At 45.2% G+C, this 15,973-nt stretch overlaps 1 protein-coding gene across 4 annotated transcripts in view; it reads right to left on the minus strand.

Moving 5' to 3' along the window:
* OLFM2 (olfactomedin 2) overlaps positions 1 to 15,973 on the minus strand; it is a 217,498-nt gene that overhangs the window by 30,787 nt on the left and 170,738 nt on the right. For 3 of the 4 annotated variants that reach the window (XM_081851764.1, XM_081851762.1, XM_081851765.1), the window contains exon 3: positions 9,726 to 9,884. In XM_081851764.1, the coding sequence (XP_081707890.1) occupies positions 9,726 to 9,884 (159 nt within the window). The remainder of the gene's footprint in view (positions 1 to 9,725; positions 9,885 to 15,973) is intronic. The other variant, XM_081851763.1, reaches the window with a different exon arrangement.

Genomic DNA, 15,973 nt, shown 5'->3' on the forward strand with positions numbered 1-15,973 from the left:
AGCCCAGATATGGAAGGAGGGAGGAGTGCCCTCCAGGGAAGAATGGCAGACTAAGTGGATGGAGATGCAGAGATGGCGAGACTGGAGGGAAAGATCAGAAACCAGGAAGGTCATGTATTCCAAAAGACTGGAGAAAATTTTTAATATCCCTAAAAGACTCTAAACGGTTAAAATCATTGGCAGGGATACAATGACGCTTGTAATGTGAAATGAACTTTGGTAACTATGGATATATAACAGATAGACAACGGTAAAAGAGGCAGGGGAAAAAAAAGAATATTTTTTCATTGAATATGGAACCCATGGAGGGAGGGAAGTCCAAAGGTTTAAAACAGGGGTCAGCAAACTTTTTCATAGGGGGCCGGTCCACTGTCCCTCAGACCTTGTGGGGGGCCGGACTATATTCTGAAAAAAAGAAAGAATTCTTATGCCCCACAAATAACCCAGAGATGCATTTTAAATAAAAGGACACATTCTACTCATGTAAAAACACGCTGATTCCCAGACCATTTGTGGGCTGGATTTAGAAGGCAATTGGGCCGGATCCAGCCCCTGGGCCTTAGTTTGCCTACCCATGGTTTAAAAGAACCTTTTATTTTAATGTTTTGAAATGGTTAAAGTTGAAATGTATAAAATTATATAAAACTAATGAATTTTTTTTAAAAAAGAACAAGAATTGCTGTAGAAAAAGGTAGGAACATACAGTGGTACCTCGGGTTAAGTACTTAATTTGTTCTGGAGGTCTGTTCTTAACCTGAAACTGTTCTTAACCTGAAGCACCACTTTAGCTAATGGGCCCCCTGCTGCTGCTGCGCCGCCACTGCATGATTTCTGTTCTCATCCTGAAGCAAAGTTCTTAATCTGAGGTACTATTTCTGGGTTAGTGGAGTCTGTAACCTGAAGCGTATGTAACCTGAAGCGTATGTAAACCAAGGTACCACTGTATCCTGATGACATAATAATAATAATAATAATAATAGTGGCGTCATCTATTAAGAACTGGATGCCTTTTAAAAAATATTTTTTGTAATGCTAACCAATTACAGTGGTACCTCGTGTTACGGACGGGATCTGTTCCGGAGGCCTGTCCGTAATGTGAAATGCCCGCAACTCAAAGTGCTGTGTCTGCACAGGCGCATGGCGCAATTTGGTGATTCTGCACATGCGTGAGCGGCGAAACCCGGAAGTAACCCATTCTAGTACTTCTGGGTTGCTGTGGGACGTAACGCAAAAAGACGCAACATGAAGCGGATGCAACATGAGGTATGACTGTATATATAAGTGTACAAATTAGCTTTATGTTATGATCTAACATGTATCATACCTCATTATGCTCCCTAATACATATTTTTCCAATTCAAAAAAGCAGAACTTTTTTTGGGGGGATGATAAAAATTATGTGTGGATATCTTTCAAGTACTCACTATACTTTAAGGTGGACCATTTGGCATGATGCTTCCACTTCCATGTTTACGTGGAATGAATCTGCTTTTAATACTGAAAATGGAAACGTCTTCCACGCTTTATGCTTGTGCCAATGTGGAAGAGTGACATAGGCTGGATAGAAACATAGAATCATTCTATGGAAGAGTTGGAAGGGACCCCGAGGGTCCTCTAGTCCAGCCCCCTGCAATGCAGGAATCTCAACAGAAGCACCCATGACAGACGGCTATCCAACCTCTGCTAAAAACCTCCAATGAAGGAAAGTCTACAACCTCCCAAGCGAGTCTGTTCCACTGTCAAACAGCTCTTACTGTCGGGGTTATAAAACCTCTTTGAATAGTATCATTGTGTAGGTTGTTATCTCAACCTCAGAGGCTTCCATCTTGCCCCCTTGACTTAAAGTGTCCTGTTAAATGCTTGTTTGTACACGAGAGCTAATTAGAATCCTAACGGCTTGATACTGTGGAACATCTGCCCAATGGCTGCATCTCCACCTCAACCTGCCAGAAACTGCCCCACTTACAGTCAGCTTGGGTCAGAGGTCATTCCTGCGGTCTCAGTGGCAAATGGCAGCCATGACCCAGTATGTTGGCAGGTCAGAAAGGCTCCATCCATTCTAATTAGACTGGCAATGCCAGGCCAGCATTGCTATGCAGGGGGCAAGGGGCGGAGGCTTGGTTTGGGCACATCCAGTGGAAGGAAGTCAGTGCTTACTGGCAATGCCTAGGGAAGGGATAGCTGGCCTCAGTTTCCAAGAAGAATTGTGGAACAAAAAGATCAACACTAAGCAAAGACAATAATGGGAGTTAAAGAGCAAATAAATTGGGGTGAACAAAAAAGGGGGAGAAATCCAGTTCTCTGAAGCAAGAAAGCTAAATTAAAAGTAAAGCAAATTCTATAAAGAGAAAGGCAAAGCATGTAGAAATTATCAGAGGTGAAAAGGGCCATCTTCCAAATGCAAATGGTGTCAGGTTCAATCCCTGGTGTATCCAAGTAGGGTTGTGAAGGACTTTTGCTTTCAAAGATGGAGAGCTGCTGGTAGTCAGTGTCAACTGTATTGAACTAGGTGCACCTAACTGCCTAACTTGGTGTAAGGCAGTTCTTGTGTCCCTAAGAGATAGGGGGGAAATGGAAATGTTTGAGCTAAGAACAATATTTATACCATTAGGTGTGAAAATATGGGGTGTGAAAATATGGCACGCAAGTGGATGGATTGCAAGAGCAAAGGTGTGGGCAACCTCACATTTTGGTTATTGCTTCCTCTTTTGCTAAGCAGATATGAATTATCTACCTCAAGCCATGGCTATAAGTTATTTGTTGCATTAAAAGATAATAATCCAGTTGTGGGGTGGGCACTAGGTCCACTGCCCCACTCCACTTTGAGCACTGAGTAAATATGATTCTTAGGTAAATATATCACAAAACAATTAAAAAAACCTTCTGAGTTCAGAGAACTGAGATGTTAATGGAGTGGCGGGGGTCGGGGAGAGGGATGTGTTGCATGTGCCAACAAAACTGGAGCGTTAGCTGTGCCCCAAGGCATAGTGATGAGAAGTGACCTTGGGGTGAAAAAGTCATGCAAAAATATACAGTGCTTTTCACTGTGTGTGTGTGTGTGTGTGTGGTAGGTGGGAATAGAGTCTTATTTTGAAAGGCCAGGCTCCATATCTGGCTATCCAAGTGGAATATGTTTTCCCAGGCACCTGGGAAAGAAAGAAAGAAAGAAAGAAAGAAAGAAAGAAAGAAAGAAAGAAGGGGCAAAGATAATGAGAGTACCTAGTATCATCAAGAACGTAAGCCCTGCACTGCTGAGGAGCACAGCAAGCTGCCAGCTTAGATAGCGTCAAACTCTTGTTCCATCTAGCCTAGTACTGTGTACAATGACCAGCAAATTTCAGACAGGGATCTCTCCCAGCTCTACCTGGAGCAGCCGAATTGTACCCAGGACCTTCTGCATGCAAAGCAGATGTTGTACCACTGAGCTATAGCCTTTCCAAAGGTGTACTCATCTAGGATCCTGTTCCTAACTATGACTAACCAAAAGGTTGGGAGGCTCCAAAGCAGTTATGGCCTTTCCTTCTTGTTCATCCCCTGTTTGCAGACATCTTGCCTTGGAGCATGATGGGTCCAATAGGCTATCATGAATGTTGGCCTTCAACAGACTGATCCTCTTTTTCTTAAGCCAAAGACCATCACACCCAGTATCAGGAGTCTGGCTACCATGTAGCCATGGGGAACGGAATGTGGTTCCACTGATGTCAACATGGATGGATCAGTAGAATCCACCTGAACAACAGTTTCATGGGACTAGACCTTAGGCTGGGTCAGCATAGTTGGGCACCTGTTGAGACCCACAAGCTTCTGCCTAGGGGTCCTTTGCCGCCCTCCTCCTCCTCCTCCTCCTCCTCCTCCTCCTCCTCCTCCTCCTCCTTGCTTTTGCTACTTATCTATCTGCATGTGAGCTGTGCCAAGACCAAGGAGAGAGAGCAGCAGCCTTGCCCTCTTCTTCTACATAGGTGGAAGTGCAAATCAGACCTAGGGGGAAAGGCCAAACAATGGGCAGTGATGAACAATGGTAAGGAGGTGGGCCCAGGGAGGTGCCTGGACCAAGGGCATCTTGACCAGTTCCCCCACCAAAACTGGAGCCAACACTTGGTGAAGTAGCACTCAGGCTCAAGGGGAAAGCCTGTAGCTCAATGGGTATAGCACCTGCTCTGCATGTAGAAGGTCTCAGGTTCAATCCCCAGCATCCTGGGAGAGAACCTTACCAGAAATCCTGGAAAGCCACTACTAGCCAGTGTAGTCAACACTGAGCTAAATGAATGAATGACATGGCTCAGTATAAGCTGGCTCCCTATGTTCCCGAGGATAGGAAGATAACCCAGGCAAGGGTGGATAGAAAGTGAAAGCAGCAGAGAGAGTAGGTTAATGATGTCTATGTAGAAAGGATGACCCTGAAGTAATGACCCTGAAGTAAAAGATCATGAGTCACTGAAGCAGCAGAAGCTAGAACTTCAGTGCAGGCTGAGCTGGCAAAAGGAGTTTATATAGGTTTAGAGACCAACCAAAAGGCTGAGCTGGGCATCAATCAGGCACTGAAAAACCAGTTGAGGAACTAGAGAAAGGTCAGAAGACACTCTTGCTGACCAGGTCTCCTCTCTTGAGGTGACTTTGTTCAGAGAACCAAAGCCACTATCTTTATAAACATGATGGGCTCCAAGCTCTGGGACCCAAGAAACTGGTACATTTCCCCCCACGGAGCTCGGCTTCATCAAGGTGGCCCACTGGTCAAGGGCTAGCCCTGAACTGATCATAACCCAGCATGTGCCTGGACCTATCAAATGTTGGCACATGGATCTAGAAGGGAATCATAGACCCTAGCAGGCCAGCTGTCTAATCAAGAGACCTTCCAAGGGGCCACCCCCATCCCAGCTGTCTCTGGGATGGCATGGCATTCTCTGGCTCACTGCTGCACTCTCAACCATGCACACACACCAGAGGCCCATTATTCTCAGCAAAATGTCTCTAATCACTCTGGCTGGGGTTGAAAAATTACCAGGAAAGGTAATTGAATGGCAAAGGGCCCAGAATATGGATGGCCTTGGCTCATTTATCAGCAGCACCGATTCCTCCTCACAGGTGCCTGGAGGGAGGCAAAGGGGGCTTGTTGATTCGCTTGGTTTTTTAATTGCAAATGTGATACTCCTCTGGCTGATTCATGAGTTACGTCTGTGAACAGAGAGTACCAAGAGCAACCAGCTCCAAGGCAAAGCAATCAGTTCCCTGGCTCACCTTCTGCAGCATATGCCCTGACCCTGGGGAAAGGCCAACATGAAATTGCTGCCGCCAAGGAAAAATGCTAGTTGCTTCTAAAAGACCCAGAAACAGTCAGTAACCACTTCTGGTGTTATTCAACCACTTCATATCTTTCAGGTGGGCATTTGAAGAAGAAGAAGAGGAGGAGGAGGAGGAGTTTGGATTTGATATCCCACTTTATCACTACCCAAAGGAGTCTAAAAGAGGCTAACATTCTCCTTTCCCTTCCTCCCCCACAACAAACACTCTGTGAGGTGAGTGGGGCTGAGAGACTTCAAAGAAATGTGACTAATCAACGAAGTGTGACTAATTAAATGTGTAATGTGCAAACATGGCAAATGCATGTCTGCAAACAATCAAGGTATGCTAATCGGAGAACAGTGACTGGCTACCATTCTCCCTCGAGCATGCAATCAATGGTGAATGTGGGTTTTCCTCTGTATAATACACAGAGTAGTCCTATGGCTTGCTAAGCATCAGCCATGAGACACGATAGACACGGACTTGTTCAATAAGGCTGCCATAAGACTGCATAGGAAATTCTTTTGGGAGTGAGTCCCATTCAGCTCAATGGGATTTGCTTCTTAGTAGATGTGCAAAGAATTGCATTGTAAAGTGCTCTTTTTCTTTGCCACTGACATTGAGTAAGTATCCTTGGGGAAGAAAATGAAAATTGGTTGGCTGATTTGCTGCACTGGCATACCTTGCCTCAACTTCCGTTTTATTATTTATTTATTTTTAATGTCTTTTTTATTAAAGATTTCTTGGTTTACAAAAGTATGTGCAATGTCTCTTTTTTTCAAGTTACATTTTCTACAGATCAGTTTCATTTGCTGAGACAGCTGCCTTTATAGCTTGGCCTCACTGGACAACTTGTAGCCTTTTTACAGTCAGCTTCCCCAGAGTTCTGCTGTCCATGGTGCTGAAGTGCTCAAATAACTGTGGCCAGCATGGCTGTTACCTTCTCAGGATGTGGCTGAAGGTGCAGCCTCATCATCAGCCCAAAGAAAGAGGTGTTATGGAACATATGCATCTGAACATATTAACTTCCCAGCTGCCTCTATGCAAGGCACAAGTTTCTTTTAAATATTTATGTTATGTAAGGTTTATCTGATGATGTCACACTTGACAGTTCAATATGAACCTTACCAGCCACAATACAAACTTTACCATGGAAACTGGCACAGGCAGTCTGGAGTCTTAGAGGGATAGCCTATGGCAGCTTTCCCCAACCTGTTGCCCTTCAAATGTTGTTGGACTCCAGCTCCCATCAACTCCAGTCGGCATGGCCAATGGACAGGGGTGATTGGAGCTGTGGCCCAGCAGAGCACATGCTTTTGCATCAGAAGGCCCCATTTTCAATCCTTGCTGTCAGGTAGTAGATTATGGGAAAGGCTCATGCCTGAGACCAAAGAGAGCAGTTGAGAGTCATAATCTGTAATGCTAGACTAGATTAACCAAAGGTGTGGTTCTTAGGCATGAACCATAATCCTCAACCTTTACTTAAACAATAAGTTTCTAACATTTGTAAGACACAAGATGAGTCAAAATACACAGATACTATTCTCCACATTGTAATGGTGATTTTTACCATTTCCCCAAAGTCCCAGATAGCCTTCCCTTCACAGCAACTTTCAAAACATGGTCCGTACCCATCTCTGCTGAGGATATTCTAAAGACAGGGTGGTTTGTTTGTTTGTGGCTGGCTCATTCAATGCATCTCTTGCATTTCTTTTATTGTTGCACATCAAGGAAAACTCAAATCCTGGAATACTTTTGATAATTGGTCAAATACTTTGGCACGGTGTTTCCTGAGCTTGTATTCCTTGACTAAGTGTATGCATGTGGCAATGGGACCCCAAAAGAGCCACTGGCCATCCAGGGGCGGAGCTTCATTTTTTATTTTTATCTATCTATGCATTGAGAGATGTTTTTCTTTTCCATTTTGGATAAGTCACTCTTTTTCTGCTTCTTCCCAAAAGAGATGGGTTCGGGCTATTTTCCATCAGTGCTTTGATAGAAATCACCACTCCATTTCTGCCCTCTTCATTCTCTTTTAATCAATCACTTTATTATGACCAATTTGTGCAGCACTTGGTCATTCCCCCAAACTGCCACCTCACTCTCCAGCAGCTGCTGAGTAGGAACCATGCCCAGTTTGCCCCTCCCTCTTTTGCCATATTTCTTCTCACTGTCCCCTGATTTCCCAGCAGGGGTGCCTGGGCTGTATTCCTGATCCATTGGCTGGGTTACCAGCAGCCCCTGGGGCCCCACTGCCTACACACTGTGACTAAAACTAACCAAGCTGTTGGCTGCTGCTCTGATATTTAATCAGTGACTTGGCTGCTGCAGCTGTCAAGCTCAAGGCCGCACAGCTCCTGCCTCTTTCCTTTGGCTACACTGTAATATAAAGCATATTTTGTGCTATTTTCATGATTATATGCACTGGTATGCATAGATATGCATTTATGTTCGGAGAATTGCATGGCAAATATTTGGAGAAGTGCAAATTTCAATGCATGCAAAGCATGCAATGGAGTAGCCTCAGGTGGCTGTGAGACTGACATTTAGAAGACATCTGAAGGCAGCCCTGTTCAGGGAAGTTTTTAATGTGTGACATTTTTATGTATTTTTAATCTTTGTTGGAAGCCGCCCAGAGTGGCTGGGGAAACCCAGCCAGATGGGCGGGGTACAAATAAATTATTATTATTATTATTATTATTATTATTATTATTATTATTATTACTACTACTACTACTACTACTACTACTACTACTACTATTAGGAACATTAGGAAGAACTTCCTGACAGTAAGAGCTGTTCGACAGTGGAATTTGCTGCCAAGGAGTGTGGTGGAGTCTCCTTCTTTGGAGGTCTTTAAGCAGAGGCTTGACAACCAATTCTGGGCTGCATCAATAGGAGTATTGCATCTAGATCAAGGGAAGTAATAGTGCCGCTGTATTCTGCTCTGGTCAGACCCCACCTGGAGTACTGTGTCCAGTTCTGGGCACCACAGTTCAAGAAGGACACAGACAAACTGGAACGTGTCCAGAGGAGGGCAACCAAAATGGTCAAAGGCCTGGAAACGATGCCTTATGAAGAACGGCTAAGGGAGCTGGGCATGTTTAGCCTGGAGAAGATGAGGTTAAGGGGTGATATGATAGCCATGTTCAAATATATAAAAGGATGTCACATAGAGGAGGGAGGAAGGTTGTTTTCTGCTGCTCCAGAGAAGCGGACACGGAGCAATGGTTCCAAACTACAAGAAAAAAGATTCCACCTAAACATTAGGAAGAACTTCCTGACAGTAAGAGCTGTTCGACAGTGGAATTTGCTGCCAAGGAATGTGGTGGAGTCTCCTTCTTTGGAGGTCTTTAAGCAGAGGCTTGACAACCATATGTCAGGAGTGCTCTGATGGTGTTTCCTGCTTGGCAGGGGGTTGGACTTGTGGTCTCTTCCAACTCTATGATTCTATGATTCCATGATTCTATGTCAGGAGTGCTCTGATGGTGTTTCCTGCTTGGCAGGGGGTTGGACTTGTGGTCTCTTCCAACTCTATGATTCTATGATTCTATGATTAAAAGGTTTGTTTAATCCTTCCACCTGCTTTCCTACTCAAAATCATTCCCCTCCTAAGCTACAATGGAGAGGGGAATACATAATGTGCATTTTTTAATTCTTTAATTTTTTGCTGCTTAGTACCAATCTAACTGGGACGCCGGTGGCGCTGTGGTCTAAACCACAGAGCCTAGGGCTTGCCGATCGGAAGACTGGCGGTTCGAATCCCCACGACGTGGTGAGCTCCCATTGCTCGGTCCCTGCTCCTGCCCACCTAGCAGTTCGAAAGCACGTCAAAGTGCAAGTAGATAAATAGGTACCGCTCTGGCAGGAAGGTAAACGGCGTTTCCTTGTACTGCTCTGGTTTCGCCAGAAGCGGCTTAGTCATGCTGGCCACATGACCCGGAAGCTGTACGCTGGCTCCCTCAGCCAATAAAGCGAGATGAGCGCTGCAACCCCAGAGTCGGCCATGACTGGACCTAATGGTCAGGGGTCCCTTTACCTTTACCTTTACCAGTCTAACTAAACAGGGAAGGCTGGAAGTTGAAGGCTGCAAGCTGAATTTATTCCTCTTTGTTATTTTATTCTTCCCCAATGGGAAAATTGCATCCCTCTGAATGTTCTTTGACTCCAACCACCATCAGCCTCAGCCAGCATGGCCAATGGTAAGGGATGATGGGAGCTGTAGTCCAACAACTTCTGAAGGGCCACACCTGCTTCCATCAGGCATATGTGATAAACACCACCCAACACCTTCTCATTCTCAACTGGCTTTCAAACAGCAACATTAGCAATTAAAATAATACTCTAGGAACCCACCAGCATCAGAAAACCAGTCCACAAACAACGTCCCTCCAGAGATAGTGACTATGTAGATCAGGAAGGACTTGGCCAAGCAGAAGAGTTACCTGGAAACTTTTGGCATTCAGATTTTTCTGACTCTCTGTGGCGACTTTCAGCCTGGAGTCCAGCCCCTTTATTAGCGACTCAGTATTGCGCACATACTGCAGGTCCCGGTAGGTCCGAAGGTCCAGCACCTCCATGGACTGGGAGATGTTTTGCACCTGCTCAATGAAAAAAAGGAAAAGAAACTTAAGACACACCACCTAAAGGATGGTCAGATTGCAGAGTATTATACATGGGATTACGGTAGATAGATGGAGGAGCTTGTGGTGGTGGAGGCAACCAGGGAGTGGGTCTTCTTCTTGAAGGTATCCCTGACATAAGAATCAGAAACCCGGGGTAGATATTTTGATTCCATTATGTTTCAAATATTAATGGTACTTAACCTTTAGAAAGATAGAATGCATCACTGACATTTTATAACATTTTAAAACCCCTGTGCTCTCTAGGCTATAAAGAAGAAACCTCATCTAACCCTGAAAGTGGCACAAATGGTCATTAAAGATGTTCTAGTTAGTATCAGGGTGTAAATCCAAACATCTCCTTGAAGCTTCCTGAGATAGGTCAGGGAAGAAGAGAAGTGAGAGACAGAAATGTCAACAACCCCGTCAAAGGTCTGGTTGCTAAGGAAACACTGATAAAGTGGGCACCTGGGGCACCCCAAGGTAATTGTGGGGGAGCAGATAGCAGTATGGAGCCATACATGTTTATCATCCCATGACCTGTAACTTTGCTTGATGTATGTAGAAGAATGTTTGAGGTTTTAGGACTCTTTGTTTGCTGTGTTTGAACTACAACATAAGCTTTCTTCTGATTTGCCTCTGGGCAGTCTTTTGTAACTGGTTCTGTTGAGCAACTGGTTAGCAAGGCTGACCTATTGCAATAGTTAATAAACTGGGTCCCTAACTGGATCTGCTGTTGCTTGCTGTAATTCTCTTGGTTCTGTGTTTGATTTAAGAGGTGTTCCCTCAGCTGAGCCTCTAAAGAGGTCAGGATGGCTGACAAAAATTAGGGAGATTGCTTTGAATGCAAAACTCATGAGGTTTTCGTGTGTACACACTTTTTAAAATCTAAGCAAAATGAGCAAGAAAATAAGTGTTTAGAAAATTGGTCCTTATTTATTAACTGCTGTAATGAAGATGATTACAATCACAGTGGTGCCCCGCAAGACGAATGCCTTGCAAGACGAAAAACTCGCTAGACGAAGGAGTTTTCCGTTTTTTGAGGTGCTTCGCAAGACGAATTTCCCTATGGGCATGCTTCGCAAGACGAAACGTCTTGCGAGTTCTTGCGAGTTTGTTTCCTTTTTCTTAAAGCCGCTAAGCCGTTAATAGCCGCTAAGCCGCTAATAGCCGCTAAGCCGCTAATAGCCGTGCTTCGCAAGACGAAAAAACCGCAAGACAAAGAGACTCGCGGAACGGATTAATTTCGTCTTGCGAGCACCACTGCATATCCAATCTTGTGTCTCTCCCTCAGTTCCATACTTTAAAATATTATGGCCACAATCCTGTGGTCTTAAAAAGAAATCACCCCATATATTCTGTATTTTAGGTTGCTGCTATGTTTTTAAAAGCAATTTGGGGTGCAAATGTTCAGGTGCCTCTGCTGGAACTTGCCGTTTCCATGAGGTCAACAATTCCATGAGGTCAACAAATCCATGAGGTCAACAATACAGCATATAGATGAGGGATGAGGGGACCTGCTACCCTCCAAATCCTATTGGACTCTAATTCCCATCAGCCCCAGTCAGAATAGCCAGTGGCCAAGGATGATGGGAGCTGGAGTCCAGCAATATTTGGAGGGCCACAGGCCCCTATCCCCCAGCATCAATCAACAGACAGAATGTGTGAATATGAAAAGCAAAGGCAAGCCAGGTCCCTCCATCCAAGTATTCCTGAGCACCTCTGTCACATTACAGACTGCAATTGATTTACAGTCTTGGTTCGGCAGACATACAGTGGAGTCTTCTCTTCTGGGACTTGAGCTGGAACCGGCAGTCTGGTGCACCAGCTGGAATTCAAGCTTCTTTCCCCTGCTTTGCACCCATGAAATATGAATGATAATGTAACCAGGCTGAGTTGAATACTTATTAGAGTTGGGGCGGGGTAGAGAGGAAAGAGAAATAACCTATCAAAGCTGATCTTTTAAAGTGAGGTGGCTGAGTAAGGCTGCCCTCGATGCGGGGGGGGGGGGAGCCCTCTCTGTATGTAGCTTCATCCCATCCTGTATGTAGCTTTTAGGAGAGGGGCAACACACTCACATCTGATAGAGCTGTATCATTCACCAGTCCCTCTGGAGTCTGCTGATGAGGAAGGGGAACACACTGGTCTCAAAAGCAAGCCAGCCACCACTTGAAGTGTGAGGCTACCACTAAACCAGGAGCTGTGCATTAGTTCATCTTTTGTCCTGATATCATGTTCTGGGTTCCACCCAGATCAGTGTGCCCTACATTAGTGGTGGGGAGCCTGAAGCCCTCCAGCTGTGGTTGGACCACAGATCTCCCAACATCTCTGGCCATTGGCCAACCTGGCTAGGGCTGATGGGAGTCGGAGGAGCCTACCAACTTCTGGAGGACCACAGGTTCCCCATCCCAGAGGTAAAACGTGAACCAAGCAACCTCCTTCCTCCCTAGATGAATACACCTCTCTTTACCTGAGATGTGTAGGGCCCCACTCTTTTCACAACTGTTTCCAGCTTTTCTTGTAACCTGCTCTGGGATCTGCTGGTGAAGGGTTGGTAATAAATGTAATTAATAATGATACTGATGATGATGATGATAGATGGAGTCAGCCTAGTTGAGGGGAAGCAAGCTTGAACAAAAGCCCCTTAGGAAGGCAGATGTGTGCAGCAATGGGGTCTGCACTCTCTCAAGAAAGAGATTTTTCTCTTGTGCTTTTTTGGAGCTTTCAACAATCTATAAAATCAGCAATCACATCACTTGTTATCCCAGCTGGATATCAGCTTCCACCATCCCTGACCACTGGCCATCCTGGGAGTTGGAATCCAGCAATATCTGGTGGGCCACACGCTCCCCTCCCCTGATCTCCATCATTGGCTGCTGATGGAAACTCAGAACATCACATCATGGCGTGTGTGTGTTGCAGGTGGGGAGAGGCAAAGGCCCCATGGTGGGTATGATTCCCGCCTGTTACTGTGGCTGAGTGGTTAGAAAATTGCCCTATGCTGCTAGTGGTGTGACCGAGTCCTGGGAGCTCCCTCTTTTTCCTCCGAGATGACTAGTCATACAAAAGGCAAGTGGAGTCATGCTACTCCTTTCTCTTAGTGGAGCTCAAATTCATGCCTGCTGCTTCCCAACCCCACGTCCTATGCAGGGAGCTGCTGTGGTCAGTGTGTAACTGTGGTTTGCCTTGTTGCCTGACCTGCTCCCTTGTCAAAAGATTGTTTTTCCTTGGGTTGTTTGTACTTTCTGTATGTCTCCTGCCCAAAGAATCTATGCATCAGGTCTGCATTGTGTGGTTTCTCATTTCCCTACATGCAGTGCTTTTTTTCTGGGGGGGATGCAGGGGGACGCATACCCCTAAACATTTTGTGAATCTTTGTACTTTGGTCCATTTACTGTATTTATTTTTCCAGATTTGAACTACAAAATGGTAATTTTCTTGAGTCAAAATGAGAGTACCCCTAAACATTTTTTTTAGAATAAAAAGCACTGCCTACATGTATTTTGTTACACAATGGTGGTTGTGAGTGTCATATAGGGGCTATAGCTTTCTTTGCCACTGGGGCTGCAGTAGGGGCACTTAGGCATTGGAATCTGGGTTGTGCTTGGGGGGGGGGTCCTTATGGTCATGTGCCCACTGGCTCCAATCTCATGTCCGTGTTGTCACATGCAAAACCCCCAATTGGTGGGCTTTGACTACGTTTCTCTGCGGCTATCTCTGCTGACTGGGGATTTTCCTCTGTGCTACCCACCCCATCTCAGGCTGAGCATGTACAGGGTGCAGGAGCCATTCCACCAGTGGGGAGGTGCTGCATCTTCCCCACTGGGGTAATGCGAGTATAGGATTGCCAACCTCACTTCTCTTTTATAGCTTCCTCTAAAGAAGGTTGAGTGGTTACTTAGTGACAGGGGGAAAAGATCCTGTCATGATGAAAGTGATTAGGGTGTGTGTGTGTGTGTGTGTGTGTGTGTGTTAAAAAAGCCTTCATTAATCCAGCAGAGGGAGGCAGGGAGGCAGTGCAAGGAAGAACACTGAAGACTGAAAGTAGGCAAAAAAATTCATTAGAAGAAACTGACCATCACTTTGTGATCCACTATCAGGGAGGGCAGACACAAGTAAGCAATGTGGATTTTATGTGATCAGACTGCGATCAGAATCAATTTTGTGTATCAGCATATAAGAATTTAACCTGTTTTATGCCTCTGGATCTAGGAGAGATACAGACCCCTAAAGCCCTGACCCTCAGTCCTGTTTGCACATATGCACCCTACGCATTGGCATCCAGTGTTGCCCACCATCTTGGCAAGCTTATCTCTGAAGATACAGATCCCAAACTCCCAAAATATTGCTTTGTAAAGAGCACAGTTTAGCAAGAATCTCCACAATCCTCAGCCTGAGCTCTCCTAGCAACATGATTTCAGTAGCTTCCCTGATCTAAAGAAAGACATGTTCACATTCAGTGTAATCAATGGGGAAATTAGTTATGTGACTGACCTAAGTCTCGTTGATTTCGAATGGGACTGAACTGTGACTAATCTTCTCTAGATGGGGGCTAGGAAATCAAGTGACCTTGGAGATGCCAGCATGAATAGGTTTGGCATTTTAAATTCCGACAAACAACAAAGTAATCTCCATGCTCCATTGTGACCTTCTGGTCTATGAAGTACTAAATCAATACTACTCCATTCACTTCCCCAAATAACAACTGATTCCACAATATGTCCAGACTCCGCAGCTGCTTTCATTAGAGAATTTGCCAAAGGTGCTCACTGTTCTGCCAAAGGACAAGAGGCATCAAAATGGCAAGTCAGATCAGACACCTCCATATCTGACTCCTGCCAAGTTGTGCATGCTTTTGGAGGGGTTTGGCTTCTATTACCAGAGAATAATCTCATCTGTGGGACTTGGCCCAAAACACCAAAGGAAACCAGCTCCTCTGATAGGTTGGCAGATTTTGGGGTGTGATCTGCTGCATGCACTTCTGCAACTCCAAAACCAACTCAAATGTTTGAATGCCTTGGTTCTCTCACCTCCTGCTGGCATAGGTGAAGGAGGAAACCCAAACCCCTCTGATCCCCAAATAACCCAGGACTGTATTCCTCCCAAGCATCAGTTCCTTTCTCATCTCGTCACACGCGGCAGCACAATGTCCATAGCCCCAGGTTAAGAGTCGTTGCGTGGAGATATTTTGCAAATGCAATTTGCTTGCTCAATGGCTGTGTGTGGTGTCTCGGCTGGCGCGTCAGCCAACTGCACCAGTTCCAGCTGAACAAACAGCTAGCAGAGTTAGTTGCAGCAGTGTGGGCACGGATGAAATTCCTGGCAGAAGACACACCTACTGTAGGTCTGGAGCTCAGATTTATGTAGAACATTGTCAAAATAGTTGCAAGTTCAGGGAAGTATTCCAACAGCAGTCTTTAGGTACTTATGCTTGTAAAGGCTCTTTTATCTGCCTGATATTGCAACTGAGTTCCCATTTAAGTCATAGTTGTTTAGGGTTGGATTCAGCTAAATAGTTGCACTAGCAGGAACCAGCACAAGTCCCACTAATGCAATGGGGCATTTCCCCCTCTCCTCTCCTCTCATCCCTCCACCCCACCCCAAATTGGCTTGGGGTGGGAGAACCCCCAGAACACTGCTCAGGAGGAGAGGAGATCATTCTGACTGGCAAGCAGAAATGCTCGCATTGTTGGAACAATCAAATTTGTGTGATGGTGAATTCCATCCATGCATAAGTCAACAACACTGAGTTAATGTAAAAAACAAAAAAACACCACCCTGAAATTAAGGGTTACTTTTTGTAATGCATGGGTACAAATATACAATGATTATACCTGGGTCTCTATTAATAGCTCCTTCCACACACACCCATGTTACTTCCTATGGCATGTGCTACGACAGGCATATCCAAACTCGGCCCTCCAGATGTTTTGAGACTACAATTCCCATCATCCCTGAACACTAGTCCTGTTAGCTAGAGATAATGGGAGTTGTAGTCCCAAAACATCTGGAGGGCTGAGTTTGCCTATGCTTGTTCTAAGACATCATATTCAGGCTCTTTCTCCTTTAAC

Source organism: Podarcis erhardii (genome assembly GCF_964252035.2).
Source record: "Podarcis erhardii genome assembly, chromosome: 2".
NCBI lineage: Eukaryota > Metazoa > Chordata > Lepidosauria > Squamata > Lacertidae > Podarcis > Podarcis erhardii.